At 56.9% G+C, this 17752-nt stretch overlaps 1 protein-coding gene across 21 annotated transcripts in view; it reads left to right on the plus strand.

Annotated features, from left to right (window-relative positions):
• Nucleotides 1-261: 261 nt before the first annotated feature.
• Nucleotides 262-17752, plus strand: part of BIN1 (bridging integrator 1) — a 51753-nt gene continuing 34262 nt past the window's right edge. For 17 of the 21 annotated variants that reach the window (XM_066344913.1, XM_066344918.1, XM_066344921.1 and 14 more), the window contains exon 1: nucleotides 262-495. In XM_066344913.1, the coding sequence (XP_066201010.1) occupies nucleotides 412-495 (84 nt within the window). In that variant the 5' untranslated portion in view covers nucleotides 262-411. The remainder of the gene's footprint in view (nucleotides 496-17752) is intronic. The other 4 variants (XM_066344932.1, XM_066344935.1, XM_066344934.1 and 1 more) reach the window with 3 other exon arrangements.

Consider the following 17752-nt stretch of genomic DNA (forward strand, 5'->3'; position numbering starts at 1 on the left):
TGTGGGAGCTGGCTACTGGTGAGGAGAAACGGCGCGCGGCGGTGCGGTACCCACGGCTGTCTTATTAGTCCCGGTCGGTCCTGGGAATCCCGCACACGTGCGCGCCGCTCCCTCCGCGCCGGCTGAGGGGTCCACACGTGGGAGAGGCCCTTTAAAGGGCCCTGTCTGGTCGGGTCCAGCGAGAGGGCGGCGCTGGGGGAGGTGCTGACCGCCGCCGCAGGCCAAGCCCCTCCTCCCCTCCCCCTGCTGTCCCTCCCTCGGTCCCCGCGTCGCGCGCTCGCTGGCTGCCCCGGCGAACGCTCCGCCTCCGCCAGTCGGCTGGGCTCTCCAGTGCGCGGCGTGGAGCCGGACTGGAACCGGCGGCCGGGGCTGGGAGCTGTGCGCCCGACATCGGGCGAGGCTGGAGGCGCGATGGCGGAGATGGGCAGCAAGGGGGTGACGGCGGGGAAGATTGCCAGCAACGTGCAGAAGAAGCTCACCCGCGCGCAAGAGAAGGTGAGTGAGCCCAGGACCCGGCCGCCGCGCGGTCCAGATCACCTGCCTCCATTCCCGCCTCGGGGGCCGGTCCTCCCCGGAGGTCGCGCGCTGTTACCCCCCGGACGAGCGCGGCAGAAGGCCTTCGGGGGACCGCAGGCTGTGCTGCAGGTGCTCGAATCGCCCTGTCTCGCCCGACTCATCTGTCTTCTCCCACCCCCGCGGCGGGACCAGAGAGGGCGCCGCTGCCCGCCCGCTCGCCCTCCCGCTCGCCCTCCTTCCCTAGCCACTTTGTGTGGTCGCCGCTCGTCCGCGGAGACGCGGCGGCCCGCGCTGACCTCCGTTGCGTGAGGTCCGGGCTGACCGCGCCCTGGAGGCCGAGGGCCGGGAGAATTGGGACGCGGGGCGCCCCGGCCGTGCAGGCCTCTGCCCGTGTCCCTGTCGGCCGTCGGAGGGCTGGGCTTCCTTTCCCAAGGGTGCCTGCGGCCTGGAAGTTCCGGGGATGCAGCGTTGCGCGCCCCTCGGGGGCTCCGCGTTTCCGGTGCCGGGGGCGGAGTGGCAGTCGCTTTAGAGGCCCACTGCCACTGTAGGGAGCGGCCCGGAGCAGGGCGGCGGGCCGGAGGAGCGAGGAGGGCGCCGCGTGAAACCTGAGCCCCGGGGCCAGGAGCAGCTGGCCGTGGGCGGGGGCCGGAGCCTGACCTCCTGCGGCGCCCTGACTGTTCAGGAAACGTAGAACAGGGGGCGGGGGTCCGCGCTCGCGCGGCCTTGTGTCCCAGGCCATCTCTGCTTTATTGCATTGGATCTTGTCAGGTGCTGACGCCACTTCCCCTGCCTACACAGACTCTGAAATCTGAGATTGCAGAATACGGGCTCTTGCCGGGGTGGTCCTCAGCCCCCAGCCTGGGGCTCAGCCCCGCGCCCTCGCATGTGCGGCAGAGTGGGAACCCGGGGACCCCCGGCTTTCCCTTGCTAGGCTTGTGGCTGTTTATAAACAATGACTTTTTTAGCTGGGACCTGCGGGCTCACTAAGGATGCCGCCATGTGATGGAGCGGGTGCAGGGGGTGCAGGGACTAGAGCTTCCCAGCGTTTCCCTCCGAGTCGTGCTGCTCACCCTGGTGGTCCCGGGCTGAGGAGGTAGATGGCTGTGGGTGGAGGTGAAGGCCCACAGCCAAGCTGTAGATCTGGCCTGCTCAGCTGTCTTCTTCTACCCCTCTCCCTACCCCCCAAGCCTAGAGGACAGATTAGAACCCTATAGGTTGCCAAGGGGTGCTGGGAAGGCTTCAGTCTCTCAGGTGGGGGAGGGCAGATGCACCTGCCCTTCCTCACCCTCCTACTCCCCTTCTGTGTATGGGTAATCCTCCTAGGTGCCTGGAGGCCTAAGCCTGCTTCCTGCCCTTAAGGGACCAGGAGTATGAATGGGAAGCTGAGTGTTAGCTGAGACCTGTTCCCTGCCCCCACACCACTGAGGTCCTCCTCCTTCCTGGGTCCCCTTTGCTCTTCCTGTGTCCCTTTTGCTGTGGTTGCCTTGTCCCTGCAAGCAGCATCTTTGAGTAATTCAGAGGCAATAGGACTGGGCTGTGTCCTACGTCATCACTGACCCCATTGAGCTGCCACCCCTTCCTCTTCAGCTCCTGTTCTGTGGCCACAGGCAGTTGGCTTACAGCTGGTCATCTGTGGATGCTGGCCTTGCCCAAGGGCTGTCCCTTACTGAGCCAGCGCTTCATGGGACTGGAGCAGCTTAATGCTACTGGTGGACAATAGTTAGGAGATGGTCCCCTGTCAGACGGTAGAACAACACAACAGGTTTCCTGGCTGAGTCTTGGAGAGTAGACTTCCTTCTCTCCTCTCCCTTGTTAGCCCAGTGAGTACCTCTTCCCAGGAAATTTGATGTCTCAACCTGCAGGGACCTCTCTCCTCACTTCTCCTGCAGCTCAGGGTCTGACAGAGCCTGAGAGCTGTGATCTGGCTGTCTCCTAGCACCTCTGGTGGTGGCAGGACCATATCTACCTCACAATGTCAGTGGTCTCACAGGAGCCCCTGCTGTCCCACTTGCCTCAGTCAAATCAATGATTAATGTGGTTCCAGTGGTCCAGCTGCCACAGGAACGCATTCCCTGAGCAGGGACAAGCAGTAGCTCAGTCCGAAAGTACCCAGAGGGCGATGGTGTGATCAAGGAAAGTTTGCCTTCTGGTGCTTGCAGCCAGGTCTCCTGTCCCCTCAGTTCAGTGTCTTTCTCTGTGGGTCCTGGCTCAGCCAACCCATCGACCAGCCTGCCTCCGCCACTGCTCTGGTGCTTCCTGAGTGACGGAGCCTTCATCTGGGTGCTGAGTGACTGTGTATGAACAAAAACAAGGGCCTTTGGGGGCTTGGCTTGAGAGCCTTGCCCTGCCTGTGGGTGGGCTGGTTTGTGCTGTGTGCTCCAGTCTTTCCTTCTTTAGCAGATCTTGGCTGGACACATGTCCTGTGGCTGATCCTGGGCTGAACCCAGGGACAGTGGGGGCAGGGAGCATGGTGTGTGTGTCTCAGGTTGGTGTGGAGCTATGGTCATAAGTCCTGTGGCCTGCGCCTGGTGGTGGGAGAACCAGAGAATATATGGGGGGGGGGGGAGGGATCAATGCTGCTCACCTTCCAGCCCCTGGCTGTCCCTGAGTGCCTGGGATGCAGACTGCATGCCTGGAGTTCAGGCCCAGGGTGTGAGGTCATCTTCCCATTGTGTTGGCTTCTTGGACCCTCTATAAATGGCACTGTCCATTTTTGGGCTTCAGTAGAGTGGCTGGGCAGAGCTAACTTAGGGTGGAGCTGGGTCAGATGACAGAGGATTAGAGGTTGTCTGGTTTGGCCCCTTGGGGGGAGGGGATGCTTGTGGAGCAGGGACAGCTGGGGTGGAGGTGGAATCTGGCCTGCTCCCCGCCACCCGCCCGCTGAGGTCCACTGCCCAGAAGTCCTCAAAGACCGTGCATAAGGTGGTTGCTGGCCGTGAGCTGGGGAGCTGGTTGGATGATAGGGAAGAAGGCCCTGCCAGGATGAGAGTGTGCATTCTGTCTGGTGGGACGCCCCTCCGAGAGGGGCAGGGCCCAGGGCTGTCCGTGGACAGAAATCCCTGGCACTTGGGAGCAGATGCTTACTGGAGGGAAGGTGTAATGGGAGGTATTTATAGAGCCCTGACACATGGCCAGGACAGCACCGTGCTCATCTGGTGATCAAGGGCTCGGCCCGTGCCCTCAGTTTAACAGCATCCATTTTGGCCACCTCAGTAGGAGTCCAGCCTTTACAACCAACCCTTACCTTCATGGCAGCCTCAAGAGTAGCCTTGCTACACCGAAGGTCAGGCTCTGGGAGCAGGGAGCCCCCCAGGTCTCCTGGAGGGACTCCGAGGCCCGGGGACCCAGCACTTCCCCCTTCCCAGGCTCCAATCCGGAGGGACTCCTCTCCACCCATATTCTCCTTTTCTCTTTCCCCCTGGTGTCCGTCTCTGTCCGTGACCATCTAGAGATGTCCTGTTCCTCCTGCTCGTCAGTCTTCCACCTCCCTTGGCCTTGCTCTTTCTCTGCGTCCCTGGCCTGCGTACTCTTTTCTTCTGAGCTTGGGCAAGCTTTTTTGCACCTCTGCAGTCTTCAGATCAGCTTCTCCCTGAGCTCTAGTTACTGACTGACATGGTTCATCTTGCCTGAGGACAGAAGGCTCCTGAGCAGGGCATTATCTCTGGGTGGGATGTTTATGGGGGCTTGGTGGACATTTGGCTAAGAAATGTGAGTGTGGGGAAGTTGGAAGCCTGGCCTCCAGCCTCCCCTGAGGCCCAATGGGCCCCATGTGGTGGGTTGAGTGTCTACTGAGTCAAGTCTGCTAGTTCAAAGGAGGGCTCAAAGCAAGGCAAAGGCTGTTTTGCAGAGAAAGTGAGTGCATTGTGTTGCATGGGATGTGGAGATGTTCCATCTGGGACCAAGGTATTGACCAAGGTGTGGGGTCAGTGTCAGGACTGCAGAGGTGTCTGTACACCTGAAGAGAAGGGGAGTGGTATGTCAGGAGTGATGAGGGGGTGCCATAGATTTGGGCCAGATTTGATTAAGTCTTGAATTCGGGGGTATCTTTGTACTTTGTAGGTTCTAGAGAAGTTGAAGCTTGCGCTCTTCTACTGCATTCTAACCCTACCAAGGCCCGATCGTACCTGTTCTCTCTGGCCTCTGGGCAGGCCTTGCCCAGGACTCTGCTGTCTCAGCCCAGCCCGTCCTGTGCATGCTGTGTGAGCTGGACACCATGAGGAGAATGCTTCTGCACCCCTTCCTGTCTTGTGTCAAGACCAGGCCTTGCATGGTTCTTTTTCTATGAGGTTCTGGAATTCCTGGGTCCTACCCTTGATGTTAGGACCAAAGGAGAAGAGAGTGTGTGTAGGGGCTTGGCAGGCAGGTGCTCCTGGGTTCCCTGTTAGTCAGGACCTTGGGCAAGTCATAGGACCTTTCTGAGCCCAGTATCTTGATGTATAAGACAGGAATGATAATGGTTCCTCCTCACATGCTGGGGAGGAAAGCCCTGGACACGTGCCCAGACATAGCAAGTGCTCATGGAATATCAGCTCTGGGGGGGTGAGCAGTGTGAGTGAACCCACATTTGAGTCCATTCTTCCTGCACAGGTACCTCTTCCCAGACTCCCTCCCCCCAGTGTCCATCACAGGCCTCTCTGTAGACAGCTAATCCCCGCTGAGCCCTTGGCTGATCAGGGCTTCTGCTGTCGTCCTGGTCCCGGGTGGTGCATGCATACATGTGTGTGAGAATGGAGAGGGGCGGCATGTGGCGGGGGAGTGAGTCAGACAGTTTCCGGGTAATCTTGACTTACCTGCCCATAAACTGTAGGTCTGGCTCAGTTTACCCTGTCTGGGTTTCACTATGGCCATCAGCCAAAGGATGCTGCTGCTTGTTTATTCATTGGTTCATGAAAGTAATATTGCGTGCCCCCTAGGTGATGGGCAATGTTCTAGGGATGGGGGTCCAGGCCAAACAGAACCAAGCCCCAAACTCAGGAAGCAGATGTCCTAGCTGGACAGTAAAAAAAAATCTGTGGTGTCAGGGATAAGGGCAGTGAAGCAGGGCTGGCCTTTAGCTTTTCCTCGGTGGAATTGGGCTGGTTGCTCCAGCTCTGCCATTCCTGAGCACCCCCAGGGCAGGTGCTGAGGATTCAGGTGTGGCTGTGAGTAGGGGTCCTCTTGCAGCACAAGTGATTGTGTGAAGAGAGGCCGAGTGGAAGCTTCTGGTCTCCAGGTGAGAGGGCACCTGGGGAAAGATGGCTTCCTGTCGGATGTCACCCTTGTATACTCCTTCTAAGGCTGCCTCTTTGGCAAATCTCCTTTTGGGATTAAAAGTGCAAAGAAAAGGACACCAATGTTAAAACCACTCATCAGGGCTCCGATAGAAGGCAGATCTGGGTAGCCTTGGTGGGCAGGGGTTCTTGCCCAGGATGTAGGATGGGGAAGTGGGAGAGGAAGGCTGCAGAGACGGCCCAGCCTGGGAGGGCCATGTGTCAGCTTCCACACCAAGCCACACTGCAGTGTGGGGAGACCGCGCGGGCTCAGCTCTGGGGCTCTGGGTTTGGGTCCCTCCCCACCAGTTGCCACCCCGGGAACATCCTGGCAACCTCTCTGAGTTTCAGTGTCCTTAACTGAAATAAATGGCTGTGTAGGTTAATAAATGGCAGGTTAAATATCATGGAGATTAAGTGGACAGGAGCAAAGAGGAGGGGCCCCTGTTTCCCTGAAGGAGCTGTTTTTGTCTGTGAAAGGGGCACACCTTGTGGGAACTAGGTAGTGCCCAGGGTTCCTGGTGCTTCCCCAAAGTGGTGCCACCTCCCAAAGAGGCCACATGGTTCTAGACTGGGCGGGGAACCTGGCTCCATGCCAAGTCTGGGGACTGGAGAAGAGAAAGGCAGGTTCTCCCTGCCTCAAGGGAACCCTTTGTTAAATATTAACTTAATAGTAATGGTCGTGCTTATGTGTAGCTGCTGAGTGCCAGGTGCTTGGTGAAAGTTCTCATTCTTTTTTTTTTCTTTCTGAAGTTGGAAATGGGGAGGCACTCAGACAGACTCCTGCATGCGCCTGACCGGGATCCACCCGGCATGCCCACCAGGGGGTGATGCTCTGCCCATCTGGGGCGTTGCTCTGTTGTAACCAGAGCCATTTTAGCACCTGAGGCAGAGGCCATGGAGCCATCCTCAGCGCCCAGGCCAACTTTGTTCCAATGGAGCCTTGGCTGTGGGAGGGGAAGAGAGAGACAGAGAGGAAGGAGAGGGGGAGGGGTGGAGAAGCAGATGGGTGCTTCTCCTGTGTGCCCTGGCTGGGAATCAAACCCGGGACTTCTGCACGCCAGGCTGATGCTCTACCACGGAGCCAACCGGCCAGGGCCTGAAAGTTCTCATTCTTATTGCCGCCAGAGAGGTTATTGTGATTCCCATTCAGCAGATGAAGAAACTGAAGCTCAGAGCAGTGATGTGCCTTACCCGTGTGCTCTCCTGGTCAACCGTCTGTGTGGCTTGAGGACATGCAACTAAGAAGAGTGAGACCCTCCTGACCAGGAAGTCTATCTATTAGGAGGGGCCATTTGGCAGATTTTGGTCACTGAAGCCTTCTCTCTTTTTCCTATTAAATGAGATTTGGGGCCCAGTTTCTCCTTGGACCCCACCTAGTATCTAGGCTTACACTTTGGGATGTGACTTTCCCCTTTTGAGATATGTGGTGGGTTCTGGGGTCAAGGGATGGCCTGCAGTTTCCTGATGCAGATCTAAGACTGTGTTCCTGTGTACAAATGAGGCCATGTGGTGTGTGTGTCCCAAGTATCAAAGCTGCGTCCAGTTTATTCAATATAAAAGTACACCCTGTCTCTGATATTGTCTGTCTACTTTTGTTTAAATGTTTATTTGATGAGATGGTGGTAAACTACTTGTTTCTTAACATTCTTGGGAAGAAATAGTCATGCTGTGTGCACGCACTCACATGCACACACACACACACACACACACACACACACACACACTGAGAAGACTTTTAGGTATGAAGTCCAAAAGTCTGGAACCTTCTGCTCTGGGAACTTGCTGTTCACCCCTGTGGCCTGACCACGTGCATGGGGAGGTGACTGTCCTGGGTCCAGGCTGGAGGCAGGCCCATGGTGGCCTGGGGCAAACCCCCTAGAATATCTACTCTGTGAAGCTGGGTACTGCTTTCTGCGGTCACAGTAGTGTCCCCAGCTTGGTCCACAGGTGCTCCATGCAGACCTGTTGCACAGATGCATGGATCGTCAGGCAGCGAGGAGATAGGGGTGGGGTGAGGTAGGTTGGGGGGGGGGGATGGCTGACAGAGGCCCAGGAAGCTCCCTGGGTTCCAGGGGACAGAAGGAGGAAGCTGTGACCACAGGATTTAAGGCCTTCAGAGGGCAGGAGAGGCAGTGGTGAGAGCTAAGATCTTGGATCAGATGGAGGGGCAGACTGCACCCCCGCACTGGCCTTCAGAGGGACAGGCATCCCACGCAGCACCTCCTGCCACAGTGGAGTGGCTCAGAGCTGTGGTGGTGCTGGCCTGAGCCAGGGGCTGCAGTGTTTGGAGCTGGGGACCCTCTGGGGAGTCCTACCTGGCTTTAGGTCACATGCTCGGGCCCTCTGCAGGGTACTCTTCCAACCTGAGAGAGCTTTTAGATGACTGAAGTGTCGGGGTCCCTGACCCGGGGGTTTGCTGGATCCGAGAGTTCGCTGCTGCCCTCACAACCCATGTTGCCCTTTGCCTCTGTTCTCTCCTCCCAGGACTTTTCCTTTCACCCAGCTCCTGACTCAGGTGCCCATGCCACTGAAGGCGGTCAGGACCACAGCATGAGCCAAGGGTGGGATTGGAGCCTGGCAGTGGGGCTGTGGTCTCTGAGCATTGAGAGCTGTCCGTGGTGGCCCAGGGAGTGGGTATTGGTGACCCCAAGCTGTACCCAAGCTTGGGGCAATGGGCTGCGTCCCCACTGCTACGTCCGTCCCCTGGAAGGCCAGTGAGCTGCAGAGACCTCCACCTCTGCAGTTTGAGGTCACCGAGCAGCGAGTCTGGGGCTGAGGGTGTCAGGGAGTGGCTGCAGCTACCACAGGGCTGGAGGGAGGGACTCCACACTAGCTTGCTGGGCTGGGCTTCTGGGCAACCCTGGAGCCCCCAAAGCCCCTTTGTAGGGACATTTTCGCTGGCCCTTGTTTTACATGCCTCAGCCTCTTACACTGAATTATCTCTAGTGGCTGTGATGACCATATGCATGGCCAGTGTCATTCTCTCACTTCTGGCCTGCCCACTGCGGGTGAGGATGGCGCTAAGGAGCTTGAGAAGAAGCTGCTCGGCCTGCACACAGTGCCCAGCACAGCACTGGGCAGTCTAGGGCTGGGTCCTTGGGGCCCTGAAGGGCTTCCTATACATCCCGGGCAGCCCAGGAGGGCAGGTTGGGGGTTGGGGAAGGATCCTCTGGAAGCCTATTGCAAGCGGCTGGGACATGTGTGGAGGGGACTGGGTGGGCTGAGCCTGGGCCTGAAAAGACAGCTGAGGGAGATCAGGCCCTGAGCACCGGGAGGGCCAGCAGGCTCTGTCCCTACCTACCACTGGCCCTGGCCTGCTCACCTTCCTTCCTCAGCTTCGTCCCCCAGTCTGGGCTCACTGAAGATCCAGTGTCTTACTGTCTTGGTCCTCGAAGCTTGAGGAAGGGGAGGAGATGGGGTAATGGGTGAGTCCCAAGTCCCCTGAGGGAATGACCTGGGCCTCAGACAGGTTAGTGTGCAGCCTGGACCAGGCTGGTGCCAGGGGGCCTGGGGAGGGCTGCTGTCCCAGTATTCACCCCCAGCTGGGGTCAGGGGAGGGGGCTGGGTGCTGCCTGTTCCCAGGCCTTGCTGGAAAGGCTGTACCTCCCTCCATTACATGGCTACCCATTCATCTCTCTGTTTGGGGGCTCCACGGTGACACTGAGGAGGCGGTGATACTGACGCGCTTAGAGGGCTTCAGAGCTGGGAGGGGCCATCAGTGGGTCAGTTCACCTCTCTTCAAGGCAGGCCATTGACCAGATGGCTCTGTGGGGTCCCCTGGCTCCAGGATCCAAGCGGGGGAGGCTCCTCAGAGGAGGATGGTTCTTACAGGGGAAGGGAGGGCAGGCCAGCTGGTAGGGATCCAGCCTCTGGGTGAGGAATGTTCAGGGAGTGGCAGCAGCCTGGACAGGAGTCTGGATTTCCACCTGTGACTGTGACTGTCCCTGGAGGAGCCTCAGAGAGGCTGCAGGGCTGGAGGGGGTTGGGCTGACAGGAGAGCCTTCACCAGCCTGGCCAGTTTCTCCAACAGCTCCTGCTACTTTCTTTGGACCCTTCACTCAGTCTGGCCTCTCCCCAGGACCATGGCCAACATGCCTGAGCCCGGGGCGAGCCTGGGCCTGCATTGGGCACTAGGGACAGACCTGGTGCAGGCAGACCTAGGCCAGGACAGACTCCTCAGGGGGACCCCTGCTTCCACCCACCCCATCTGTAGCGGCTCCACTATTTCTCTCTCAGAGCACGTCCTCCACCCCATTAATAACTATCTCAGGCCGGACAGGGTTGATGGTAGCTGAGGTGCAAATCCCAGGCCCCGGAGCACCGCAGCCGGCACGGTGGAGGAGAGATTGAACCAGGAAAGGGAAATACAGTTGACGAGGTTTGTGGTTTGTGCTGCAGGAAGACAGACCTGAACAGAGAAAGGAGTGTGGCCCCCGTGATAACTTGACCTCTTCAGGGCGCTGGCAAACCATGCCTTCCCTGGACCCTCAGTTCATGCTCTGTGGGAATGGGAATAGGAGTTGCTCCCCCTGGGCTTGTGCAGAGGGTCCAGGAGAAGGTGAATGTGTTCAGTGCCTGGTTCTTGGTGGGGGCCATCTTGGGGAAGCCTCCAAGAGTCCACGTCTGTGGACCATCCTGACTTTTATGTTTTGAGCCATGTATCTTTGTGTGCGACAGGATTCTTGAAACTGAACAACTGCATGGCACCCCCCCTCCTTTTTCCTGCACAGGCTGAGGAAGCTAAATCAGGAGGTGGTGGCCTCACTTCCCTGGGGTAGGATGTAGGAGCCTGTGATTGGAGAGGCCAGATGACGGGCAGGGATCTGGGGACGGAGGAGAGGGGTATCTTTTCTTTTCTTTTCTTTTCTTTTCTTTTCTTTTCTTTTCTTTTCTTTTCTTTTCTTTTCTTTTCTTTTCTTTTCCTTTCCTTTTCTTTTTCATTCATTCATTCATTCATTCATTCATTCATTCATGGATGGATGGGGCCTGGTATGTATCAAAAGAGTACAGGCTCCAGAGCCTTGTGCTGAACCCTACCTGGGCCCCAGAGCTTGTGTCCACCAGGGAGCTGGGAAGCCTGAGCTCCTGGGCGGTGAGAGACGGTGAGCTCAGTCCTGCTGGGTCCAGGTAGGTCTGGATGGTTCAGAAGGGGAGGACAATCTTAGCATCTCTGCGGCATTTTATAATTTACTGAGTACCCTCACACCCACTATTTTTCATTTGTCTCTGTCATCTGTGAAGTACTGAGCTCAGGTATTCCCTGGGTGTTTCTCTCTGTCATCACCCCAGTTGGCCCCAAGTTGGTCTTTCCCAGGTGCTGCTGTGCCATCTCTGAACCCATCTGGGGATTCTGAGTGAATGCTTAAGTGTTTTCAAGTGAAAATCAAGTGGGGACAGCCTTTGTGGGGTGCACCTATGGGGTGTGTGTGTGTGTGTGTGTGTGTGTGTGTAGCTTGGGACTCTTGGTTGCCTCAGGAGGCTGGCACACTGGAGGAGACCTTGAACCTGCAGAGTGGGTTCACTTTTGGGATCCCCCAAAGACTCCATGAGGGGTGGAGGGCGGTGGTTTTTGGGTGGAGCTGGCCCAGCTCAGCACTCCCCAGGGAGCCTCCAGGTAGGGGAGAGGAAGGTACCGATACCACAGCGCCCACATCCCACGGAGAGAAAGGGGGGGATCTTAAGGGAGACTTAAGACATGTTAATGGTTGGGAATACAAATTGAATCCTGTGATCTAAACCACAAAAAGAATCCACAATTAATCAGATGTGTTTGCTGAACCTGGGATAGGACCCAAGTATTGTTTTGTTTCTGAAACTTGAACGAAGCGGACTGTATTCATTAGTGTCCTCCCTGCCCTCTTCCCTGAGGACTCAGTGTAGCAGTCTGTCCTGGGAGCAGGCCTGGCAGAGCTGGGATGTCACCATCTTCTCCAGGCACAGCCCTCCTGTTTAGACTGTGGGCTTGGTGGAGGCCACAACCCAGGGTGGCCCTAGGTCCCTTCTGAGGATGTGCAGCACGGCCCTGAAACTGCTGGATCTGAGGGGGAGCCATCCTGGGGCCTGATCCTGGCTTTGTTGGTCTGGGCACTGGGGAAGCTGCCCCGAGGGCGGGGCCTGTGGGGAGGGCTGAGTCAGCGCCATGGGAAGCCTGTGTCAGCAGCAGGGCAGAGCCTGATGCCTGTGTCCAGACTCTGTGCCACTGCACTCATGAGTCACCTTGCCTGCTGTGTGCCCTAAGAGACCAAAGGAGGCCACCGCCGTGTTCTGCACAGTGCCACTCCTGAGCAGGGTGGTGGAGGGGGGGGAGGCCTGAGTGGTCAAATGCTCTCAGCACACCTGGAGTCCTGTCTGATCCAGAGCCTGCTCCTCGTCCCCTCTACCTGGGACTAGGACTAGCTATGTCACCCCTGTCACTTTAGTTTGCTCCTCCATAAAGGGGGGGGGACCATATCTCTCCTGCACCTCGAGCCTTTGGGGGTGGAGGTTGTGACTCTGGCACCACACAGAGTAGGCACTTAATGCCCAGTGAATCGGAGTGTGAGCCTCCTGTGCGTGAGGGGCGGGAAAGGTTTTGCGAAGCATCGTATGTAGCATGGCGGGGCGGAAGGCTCAGAGTCCCGTCTCAGCTCCGCTCTTCTCAAGCCCTTGACCTGCGGCCAGTCCCTTGTCTCCCCTGAGCCTTCATTTCCATATCTTTGAGGGTTAAATGGCAGAACAGTGTCTCCATGTCATACACGAGGACACAAGGTTGGGGCAGCAGTGTGTGGGCCTAATTCTTCTGTGGGGTGGGGTGACCGAGGGGCCTGAGGTGAAAGGGAGGTGTTCAGCTGCACCTGTGCCCCCTCAGTGTGTGTCCTGCTGGGCCATCCTGCCCAAGTCCAGGCCAGCTGGGTCCACTGTCAGCAAAGGAGTCCAGGCCCAGCTTGCGATCCAGATGATGGGGTCTGAAGCCTTAGGGAAGGGCATTGCCCAGAAAGGGCCTTTGAAGGCAAGGGTCCAGGTGCCAGGGTAGACCCCTCCATTTCCCACTATTCCAGCCCTCCACCCTGACCCCCTCTCCCTGTAGGCAGCAGGGATCCTTCCAGCTTGTAGATGATCTGGAAGTGTCCAGAGCTACAGGGTGGGGTGGCCAAGGGGTAGCCTCTGGGCACCCAGGACTGACCCCACTCTGCTATTTTCTGTTTTCCTCCTTTGGCATGTTTCTGTGATTTTTTTTCTTTCTTAAAAGGGACTGGTAACTGTGTGGCTGCTCAGCTTTCCCTAACTGTTAAGCTATGTTTCTCCCGGTAAAGAGGGCCCCCTGGGGAGAAAGGGGACAGTAGGCACGAGCCCCCACCCCCCAGCAGGCAGGAAACGTGTGGTGTTAGCTGTGATTTGGAGGAGGGGCCTCTGCCACCCCTTCCTGTCCTCCCTGCTTAGGATGCGGGGTTAGTAGAAGCAAGCCCAGAAAAACCTATCCCGTTCCCTGGACATTCATTCCACCTGTCGGGAGCTGGAGTAGCCACATGACTTCCCTGGTCTGTTCTTGGTCTCCCCTTGCTCTAATGCCCTCCAACCTTGACCCTTCACCTGTAAGCTGAACAAAGACCCCTTCCTCTTCTAGTCCCTTCCCACTCTCTCCCAGCCTTGGCTCCAGAGAAGTGCAAAGGGGTAGCCCTGAGCTGGAAGTGTGGCCTCCCTGGAACCAGCAAGTCCCTGCCTCTGGTTCTCCATTCACAAAGGGAGGAGTCCCTGCGGTGCCCTCACAGGTCCTGGCAACTTGTGGACCAAGCAGGGCTCAGGCAGGAAAGCCATTAGCACAGCTCCCAGGCAGAGGAGGGGCTGGAGTGACTTCAGGGCCTCCCCCAGACAGCCCTCTTCCCTCTGGGCCATGTGTGGTGCACACTTAGGTGGGGAGGACTGGATGGGTGGGAGCTGTTCAAAGCTGACTCCGCACATCGCACATCGATGGACTCTTACGAATAACAAAAATAACAATAACCAAAATAATAGCCATAAGGTGTTCAGAAAAAAAAAATACCGCAAATCTTGTCTCCTTTTGTTACTATTTAATCTTTCCAATTGCACAGACCTGGAAACGGAGAACTATGGTTGGGATAACGAATGAATAACCTGTTTGCAAGTTTAAGTTGAGCTGCTTAGACAGGACCAGACATATGTAAAGGGCTGAGGGCATCTGGAGGGACACGTAAGTCTCTTTGCTTGGGGCGGGGTCAGGGAAGGCTGCCTGGAGGAGGTGACCTGAAGGGCCAGCATAGTCAGGCGCTAGTAGGGAAGTAGGGTTACCTGATGAAGACTGGGGGATTCCATGGTCCTCCACTGGTCAGACCTTTGCTTAGCTCCCAGGCAAGGCAGGTGGGTATGGGCAGGGCCTCCACCATCCCCTCTCCTGGCCCTGTTCTCTGCTGTGGCCTGGACCTCCTCCCCACAGGCTGTTCTCCCATGGAGCTCAGGAGGCTGGTGATGGGAGGAGGTGGGTGGTCTGGGGGGCAGATTCTAGCCCTGTGTTGATGGCCAGCGTCCAGGACCCTTGGCTGAGAATAGCACCCACACTTGCATGGAAGGGACAGCTGGGCGGGCAGTGACTGTGGAGGTGGCTGTGTGACATCTCTGAACAGGTGGTATTGAGCACTGGGCCAAGGGTGGGGACATGCCTGTCCTTCGGAAGGCCCCACTCAGTGTGACATAGAGGCCAGTGGGTGGCCTGGTCTGTGGCCCTCTCTGAGCCTCTCCACACAGTGGGCTGCGCCTGGACTTGGCTCTGGGATACTGGATATCAGAGGCCATTGGGCTGCTCATGGTGGCGGCTGCTGGTGGTCGGGAGAGGCCAGTGTTTTCTGCTGCTGTTTGGTTTCTGTGGGCCCTCGTCCTATCATTTACCAAAGGGGCAGGATGTGTGTGGGGCTTGCTTGGCCCCACAGAGTGAGGGTGAGGAAGCTGCTGAGGTGAAGTGGACTGGTGTTTGCTCTCAGTGGGAAATGTCCTATGTGAGCCCCAGTGAGTCATGGGGACCAGGCAAGGCAAGTGCGGGCTGGCTGGTGAGGAGGGGAAGGTGGGGCTGGGTGGGAGAGACCGTCGGAGCTTTCTGGGTTGGGTGGGAGGAATCTCAGGTCAATATATAGTCATAGGGCAGGAAGGAAACTGGCCAACTGTCTGTGCTGGGTCCTCCTACCTGTAATACATCCACATGTTCATCTTTAAATCCCCCCTTGACAGAGAAAGCCTGGCTCTGTGTTACTGATGAGGCTCAGGGCTCAGGAAGGTAGGGTTCTCTACCAGGGCAGTACACCTGGGCCTTTCCCACTGATAGGGGTTCAGGGCAGGAGATGCTCTTCCCACCCCGACTCTCCTTCCCTTTCTTGTAGCAGCTGTCTGGACCAGACACTCTGAGCTGGTCACCGCCCTGAGCTGCTTGCTGGAGTGGGTATGACTGAGACAGGTGGGCGGGGAATGGGGAGTGAATGGCAGGAGTCTGATGGTGGGGCCTGTCTTGACCACCCCAGCTCCCCAGGGTCCCTGGCTGGTGTGCCCCCGTCCCTGACATCTCTTTGTACCTCACACTCACCATGAATGATCCCCAGGTATCCCCATCTTGGATGATGACAGCTCCTTCCTTCTCATGGCTCAGGCCCTGGAGTCCCCTTTGCTTCTCTCTTTGTCATCTCTTTTTTGCCTACTCACCACCGCCTTTCACCTGGGTCACTGCAGTCACCTTCCAAACCGGCTGCATGCCATCTTACTCTGCAGTGTGCCCCTACTCAGTGGCCTGCGATCTTTTAAAATCGCAAGTCAGGTCAGAGCTCTTCAGTGTCAATGTCAGAAATATCCAAACCTTTAGAGGGTTTTTATGGATTTATTTGAGCCAAACTGATGGTGTATGCTGGGGAGTGGGATCTCAAGGGTTCTGAGAATGCCAGTTTTGTAGCTTCTGCACACATTTGAAGTTACGGAGGGATGGAAGGATGATTCCATGAAGGTGGGAAATAGCCAGATGGGTATTGGTGATAATGTGCTGTCTTTAGTGTTAATAACCTCTGTGAGGGGCCTTACTTCTGGTGGATCAACGGTGTGCTAACCTAGGTGCGGAGATAACGGACAGGGCTTACTAAAGAAGTTATGTGCCTGGGTTGTGAGTACCCACTATGCCTGCCTGCCCAGTTAGGAATTTATGAGCAGATCACCCTGTCAGGTTGCTTTCCTTAGAACCTCTTTTTTTTCACGCCCCTGTCTTCAGACATGTTGGCCTTGCTCTTTCCGCCTCAGGGCCTTTGCATGTGCTGTGCCCTTTGCTGGGCCAGGTCTCAGAGGTCACTTCCCTGAGCTCCTCCCTAAGAGCAGTACCTCCCTTGCCCCACTCCCCTCTGTGCCCTGCAGGGTTTTTATTGGTAGACTTAGAGTACCACATGCTTGTCCCTTGGAGCATTGGCTTTGTTCCCTGCAGGGCATAGCTAGGCAGTCTGAGGAAAGGCATCCAAGATGAACCCAGGGGACATGGCTCAGTATCTAGAATCGGTGTCCTCTTGGGCTTGACTGTGAAGGGTGAAGTCAGATGGAGACCACCGGGAGGGAGCAGTGGTGAGTGAACAGTGCTTTCATCTACTGGAGAGTGGATTCATTAGGGTGGGTGGAGGGCTAGTTGAGAGATCTGCTTAGTTGGGTGGGGGCAAATCTTGGTCTGGGTGGCTTTGGCCCTTCCCGAAGCCCTCCTCCCTGTGCATCCCTGGTTCTGTGAGCTTGGGGGCGTCCCTGAGGGGAGAGAGCTTATGCTCACCCAGCCAGGGCTCTCAGCACTCCCTTGGGGCTCCAGTGCTGCCTCAGCCTGTGCCCCTCTTGGCAGAGTCCCCCACCCCTGGGCAAGGTGGTGCCTTGCCTTGGGAGCTGAGGGCTGTGTTCACATTCTAGCTACTCAGCACTTGGCTGAGTTTCTTCGCCTGTGGAGCACCTCTTTCTTCTCACGGGACTTGGGGGACACGTGTAAGGCATTTGGACACCTTTGGATTTGTGGCTGCTGCTGTTCTATGACCTCCACCTCACCCTAGCAGCCCAGCCTGGCCCCTCGGAGCACCCCCAACCCATTCCCCACCCTGACTCCAGCCGCTGCTGCCTCTGGTCCTTGTGCTCTGTCTCACGTTGGTCCAGTCATAGAGCCACTTTGGCTTCCTCTGGGGCCTGGGTGGTCCTGCCCTGGCCGGACACAGGCTTATCTGCTGACCAGAATGGAATTTCAAGAACACTGGCAGTGGATGGTGAGAGAAAGGGGGGAGGGAGTCTTCCAGGCTGGAGTCAACTAGAAACTCCTTACCTGGGGTAGGGAGCCTTCCCTTCTACCTGGAGAGATGGATGTGGAGGAGGAGGAGGAGACCCCATCCTCCACATTTCTCAGGGGTGGACTTAAGCCGCCAGCCCTAGGAGGGGTCACCGTAGAAAGGGCCTGGGCTTCTGGGAGGGGGTCATCTCTGCACTTTGGCTTCTGACCACCCAGTCACATTTTGAGGCATTGTGGGGCTGACCGTGCTTTTATGTGTCCAGTTAAGGATGTAAAAGAGGAAACCAAACATCACTTTTTACTCTTGCCAATATTTCATAAAGGAAAGAGAAAGTCACCAAAAGAGGAAGGAGATAATTTTAGAGGTATAGTCTCCCAAGAAACACCCGTTGGCTTCCTCAGGCAGTCAGCTGTTCTGACCAGGAGCTGCAGAAAAGGATGAGGAGTATTTTTGGACTGGTGTCAGGGCACAGCGACTTTCAGTACACAAGGACTTAAAAATAAAAAAGGTATTGCCAAGTGAGGGTGAGGCCTTGGAGCTCTGTTGGGGAGGGGGCAACCCAGCTTCACTTGGCCTGTAGGGACCTGAAAATGTTTTTCTAGTTTTACATGTCATTGTCAAATCTTTGCAAACATCGTACTCTGCCTCACAATCTGCCTCTCTGTGTTGGTTACGTGACAGAAGTGTTGTCTTGACCAGTTCATGTTCTGGAACTCA

This window comes from Saccopteryx leptura, chromosome 7, assembly GCF_036850995.1.
Source record: "Saccopteryx leptura isolate mSacLep1 chromosome 7, mSacLep1_pri_phased_curated, whole genome shotgun sequence".
In the NCBI taxonomy this organism is placed as follows: Eukaryota; Metazoa; Chordata; class Mammalia; order Chiroptera; family Emballonuridae; genus Saccopteryx; species Saccopteryx leptura.